At 40.1% G+C, this 5797-nt stretch overlaps 1 protein-coding gene across 1 annotated transcript in view; it reads left to right on the top strand.

The window, feature by feature from the left end:
* LOC117243684 overlaps positions 1 to 4485 on the top strand; it is a 166722-nt gene extending 162237 nt beyond the window's left edge. Inside the window, exons 4-5 of the mRNA XM_033514147.1 lie at positions 1001 to 1118; positions 4390 to 4485. Of these exons, the coding sequence (XP_033370038.1) occupies positions 1001 to 1118; positions 4390 to 4485 (214 nt within the window). The remainder of the gene's footprint in view (positions 1 to 1000; positions 1119 to 4389) is intronic.
* The last annotated feature ends 1312 nt before the right edge of the window (positions 4486 to 5797 follow it).

Below are 5797 nucleotides of genomic sequence, written 5' to 3'. Positions count from 1 at the left end.
GCGGTGGTGGCTGGTACTGCCACACGTCTCGGCAGGACAGGGGGTGCGAGGCTACCAACAAAGAGGGGAGAAGGAGAAGAAGCAGCCGCTCCGTCTGGGTGATGGCGAAAAATTCTCTTTTCTCTACCGCAGCAGCTTCGCGACTCAGCACACCAACGTTCTTCCCCGAAGCCAAAGAAAGCTCAGCTAAAAAAAACTGTCCCCACCCTCTTTTTCTGCCCCTTTTCTTCCCCCCCTGGGCTCGGCTACTCTTTGTCTGTTGTGAGCACCCTTAAGTACCGGCAGTTAGGTTATCTCAGCACATAATGGGTAAAAAATTCCCCAGGCAGGCCAGAAGGACAAAACAAAAAAAAGGACACTTAACCTTCAACATTAATTTAACCTGGAAGATGATTCAGTGTTACAGTAGTTGGCAAGTAAAGAAAAAGATGCATAGAGAATCTCAAGTTTGACTCCAGTTCAGTACCCTTCCTGATGTCTTCTACAACTGAGCCACTGTATATTAGAAAAGAACAGGGATGGAAAGGAAGCAACTGCTTAGAAAGGCTCTTTACTCCTCTGAAAGAACATCTAAGAGGGGGAGGGGGCACCAGAAGGACAGATTGCCTCTGAAAAATAAAGAAGTTCATCTGTACACTCTCAACTGGTGTGTTCATTTGAGAGGGATGGTCACTGGCAGCAATGCATGCTAGGAACCCTGGGAAGTTAACACATATCAATAGTGCATTTGCAAACATAGAATACATATTACAATAGAATCATCTTTTCATTATATTTTTAAGAAAAAATCCTATATGTTAGAAAGCAGCTCTTGTAAATTATAGTTTCACCTGCTTTAATTCACATGTTTGTCAAGCAGTAGTTGAGACTAGGAGAACGCTTTACTGGTTTTGGTTCACCCACAGGAGGGAACAGAGAGATAAGCTGGAAAAAGAAGCTTCATTACTGCATATTCATCTTTCTGCCACTTGTTCTTTATGAATGTCTCTCTCTTTTCTAGTGCCTGTAAAGTACATGTTCTTGTCTTCTGGGACAACACAAAGGTAACTAACACAAAGCTGCACCAATGGAAAGGAGGTAACCCATCTGTCCTAGCAAAGATGAACTTCCAAAAGAAGGTTAGTTCCCTGGGAAAAACAAGGAAAAATGCTTTATCTTGGTTACAGCTTTCATTGGTGTGAGTAGGAAAGTGGGACTGCACTTTAAAAGCCTAGTGGGAGTACACGGGTTTGGAAGGTTTCTTCTTTAAGTAAATGTTTTTAGAAAAGTCCTTTAAAATATTCTCTAGTTTCCCTTCTCTTAGTTTTTTCTGGAAAAAGTGTGTGCTTTATTTTATGCTGTAACCTACAAACCTAGGTAGGACAGAGGCATCCATATAAATGTAGATAAATTACCCACTCTGCCCTGAGGATCACACAGATTAAGGCTTGTTTCCTGGAAATTGCTGACTTAGGCAAATACTCTTGCTTGCATACATTGGCAATGATTTCGAGGGGATCCTCCAGAGCCAGGGCTCAAGAGACATCTCAGCAGGACAGGTCTTGGACAATTGGTATTGTAAGCATTGGCCTTACTCTTTCTGCACAAATGGATCAAGCATCATTGACTTCATTGGTACTGCTCAGATGTGCAGTGGTGTACAGATTTTTGCTTCTGACCTTTTAACATTCTTTTCCATTAAAAATCAATAAATGATGTCCTGAAATATGATCAAGATCCACATCATTCCAGCTGATTACAGCTTAGGTGTTTTTCCTTTCTGTGATATCATTTCATAGTCCTTAAAAATTGTTCCTTTTTTTCCTTTAGGGAAAGAATATATGTATATATTCTGAAGCTGTTCTTCAACTTCAAGGATTCTTCATTCTACTATTTCAACCATTAGGTGACTCTTCCCCTGATCTGATCTGCAATGAAATCAATGGAAAGTGTTCTATTAAATTCATTTGGCTTCAGATCAGATGCTGCCACTGAAAACTCTAATACAGGCAGCCTGGTCTTTGTGATATCTACCATAATGGCACAGTGTGGTCCCAATCCTGCAGTCTGACTCTGGGAAAATCCCTATTGACTTCAATGAGAGCTCTTCTAAACTAAAGATTTCACAATCGGGTAATGAGATGCAATGAGCATACGCTGCCCTCCCTATTAGATCCTGTAGTCAGACTACTTCTGCTGGGCTTCTATAAAGTGATTTTCTCTGGCAATCTGTGCTTGCAGCAGCACCTGCTCTGTTAGTCTCTCAATTCTTCTCTTAACAAAACAGCTTGACTCCACAGTTGAAAGATTCTGAAATGTTTTAATTAACTAGCTTGAGCACCATTTGATTTCTATCTCCCTAGATGTTTCAGAAATTGCAAACTGCTTGGTTTTGTGACTGCCATCAAACAAGATTTGAATGTATGAAACAGGCTACTATAAAAGGAAAAGGTGTTGAGTTTATAATGTAAAGTTTATATCAGGCCACTGTAAACAGTGTGTGTACACAGCTTGTTATCACTGGGAGATTTGACTAGCAATGTTTCTGAGGCTGCAGGAGTAGTTCTAGAAACCATGGGCGAAATCTTGTATCTCTAATTTAGTTAACACTCCTATAGATCTCAGATATTTTGAGTTGAGGCTTATCTTGAGTTTTAGAGAATGAAATAAAAGATCAATGGGAAGAGAAAAAAAAACAAACACCTAGACGTTTTTAACCTATTCATTTTTAAGGTTACATAGGAATATGCATTTTGGTAGGCTGGCATTGTACAAAAGCAATTGGAGCTCTTGGTCATACAGTTTAATAATTACTGCAGTGTTCTGGCCATATTAGCACAGCTCAGTTTCGTGGGTCAAAGCTGTGCTCCTACTGCCTCTCAGAGAGGGATGAAAAGAAGGCAATGAAACATGGTGCCAGGAATCCTTCTGAGACATCCCACAGCTCAGGCTCCCAGACCCTGCCCCAGCTGCTCACAGCATGGAGCAGCTGGAGATAAAGAGCTTGGTGTCTGCCTGCAGTGAAATAGATTCTTCCTAAAGAACTCAGAATGGACCTGTATTTAGCAGTAGCACAATCAAGCAGGAGTAGCTATTACAGTTTATTTGCATGTATCAGCCCGAGTTACTTGCTTGCAGGATTTGATATCAGGCTTCTAAAAAAACAAAAGGGAAAAGTAGGTGTGTGAAAGGAGGGAAAGCCATGTCTGTCATGGCCAGTGGGACCTTTTTTAGTCTTGCCAAAATGATGAAAATATACCTTTAGTAAAAAGATAAAAGCTAAAATTCTCCTGTTGCAACTTGCCTTCATGATCTGGAATATCACAAGGTTTATAAAGGGATGAAAGCTGAACAGTTTTACTAGTACAGCAGTAAAGCACAGTGTACATCTGTGGAATTCAGGATTTGAACATGATTTAGTCTATATGGAATGAGTTTAAAATGTTCTACACACAGTAAGAAACCACTTGCCAACAAGTGTTTAATAATCTGTGAAGTGCTGCAGAGGAATTTTTTATTTTTAGTCTGAGATTATAACACAGATATCTTTGCAGAATTACATATATTACTGTTCTGAAGTCAGAAACTTTAATCTTTAGGGTTTTTTCCTCCTCACATTAAAGCCAGTAAGCTAAATTAAGTGTTCTGTGCTGCACTGTGTCTTTCCATAGTTCCTGAAAAGAAGCCAGTTTAAATAGTTAAAATCCATTTACGGGTAATGTTCCACACAAACACTGCACCACTGAGACTATTTGTCTTTCTGAACTTGTGCTAGTGCTCACTGCATCAGCAGTTTAATCAGATTTGTTAATGAATAATGTTTTGCTTGCAAAGTATATCTTACATGCATTAAGCTCTTAATTGTAGAGTTGCCACGAGCTCTGGATAAAAGGCAGCGTGCATTGAATCAGTCAGGAAATCCAGATCCCAGCTGGGTTCCTGCTCCCACTCACTCCTCCATGGAATTCCCACTAGGTAGGTAACAGACACTGGTGAGCACCATCTGGTTTAGCTAAGCTCTCTGAGTCCTCTGAGCACTGTCCTGCTTCCCTCGAGTCCTTGGTGGGACTCAGGTAGCAAGGACAAAAAAGATTATTTTTTCTGATGTAAAGGTTTTTTTGGTTGTTTACAGTTTCTTTTTTGGTAACTTGAAACAGAGGAGTGTATGGGATATTGATTCCTGAAAATACTAATTAATCCCCATAGAATAGTTTCTATATTGTTGATTACTGATGTGGTTTTCCCTACTGATGCCTTTGCTCTAGCCTTGTACTTTCATCTTTGGCTTAGCATTTTAAGAAATTAACCAAAATCTGGAAGTTCGATGTAAGTCTTGGGCTATTTTAACCTGCTATTTCTTAATGCCTGGTCCTTACTTTCATAAGTTTCATTCATATCTTTTTTTTTGAGTGTTGCTTGGAGTCGTCGTTTGGAGACAGGAATAACAAGAACTCTGAGATCCATACCACGACAGCAATGGTTTATTATGGAAGCCTGCTTATATAGGGAGTTTAAAACTCCCAGGCTCAGACAACTGATTGGTCTGGGTCTTAACACCGCCCCAGCTCCTTGACCAGTGATATGTGTACTTTCTGGATTGAACATGACTGGCTGAGTTCCCTGCTTGGATCTGAATCCAACACATCCCTGCCCCATCTGGGGACTTGTTTTACTTCTAGGATGGTTGAGTTTGGGGGTCCAATATAGCCAAATTTATTTGGCAGCTACAGGCTAGCTGCAACTGTGACACTTGAGTGGATGTAATTTATTAGTAAAATATATTCACAGTTGGGCATCACAAAATTCCACAGGCTGGACAGTCTTTATTAAAGTAGAAGCTAACTTCTACATTCTGACTAGTGATAAATCACAGCACTGTGTATGAAACTTCTCATTGGTTGCAACATAGAACAGTGGGGCAGAAGTAGGAAGTGAGGTTTTATTTCTCTTTGAAGTTAAACATTCCATTTCTCATTTTCTTATGAAGTTTTCAGTTTCATATGTCTTTGAAATACAGCAATTATATTTAACACTGCTTTCAACAATGACATAGAAAACTGTGTGCCAAATTTTTTTAAGGCCTGGAAGTACATATAAACATAAGTTGTTTCACTTAATATTTTATTTTGTGGAGTTTTTTGGAATGCAAACTAGAATACTGAATCAGCATTAGACACTTATTTAAAACCTAATGAAATCTAGAAATTGTCAAATAGGAAATTTTGTCCTGTATCCAGGTATTAGTGATCAATTCCTTCTTCAATTTGGGTGGCAAAACAATTTTACAATGTTTTAAATATGTTCATTTTGCTCCATAGTGATTTCTTTTTTTTTTTTTTTTTTTTTTTTTTCCCCAGGAAAAGCTAGTATGGTCTCAGGGTGGATTATCTAAAATTGCTTTCTTTAAAGTATCTTTTTCAATACTGTGAATTGTAACTTTTATTGAGTCATTCTAAAATCTGTCCAGCTTCAAAGAAATGAGACCATGCCTCAGCAGGGTGGTTTTGTAGCTGTTTGCTCTGTGCCTTCACTCCTGGGCTGCGCCCCAGCAATGTGAAGAACCTCTGGCTGTGCCCATAAAGGGCACAGTTGGTCCTTTGAGCTATCAAGAGCACCTGTGGCCAGTAAGCTGAGCTCGGTGTTCGCTGTCCCTTTCCTCAGGTGACATCTCAGGTGGCTCAGAGGTGAAGCAGTGTGCATGAAAGCCACTGCAGATCCCTGTTACCAGCACCTTTCCCCCTTAGCCCATCTTTTGTTGCCACCCGGCCACTGAGCACTTCGTGGGAGGTAGCAGCTCGTGGTCCTCGGCTCCCTGAAT

This window comes from Parus major, chromosome 4A (assembly GCF_001522545.3).
Source record: "Parus major isolate Abel chromosome 4A, Parus_major1.1, whole genome shotgun sequence".
Lineage (NCBI taxonomy): Eukaryota > Metazoa > Chordata > Aves > Passeriformes > Paridae > Parus > Parus major.
This window is presented reverse-complemented; position numbering and strand designations above follow the sequence as displayed.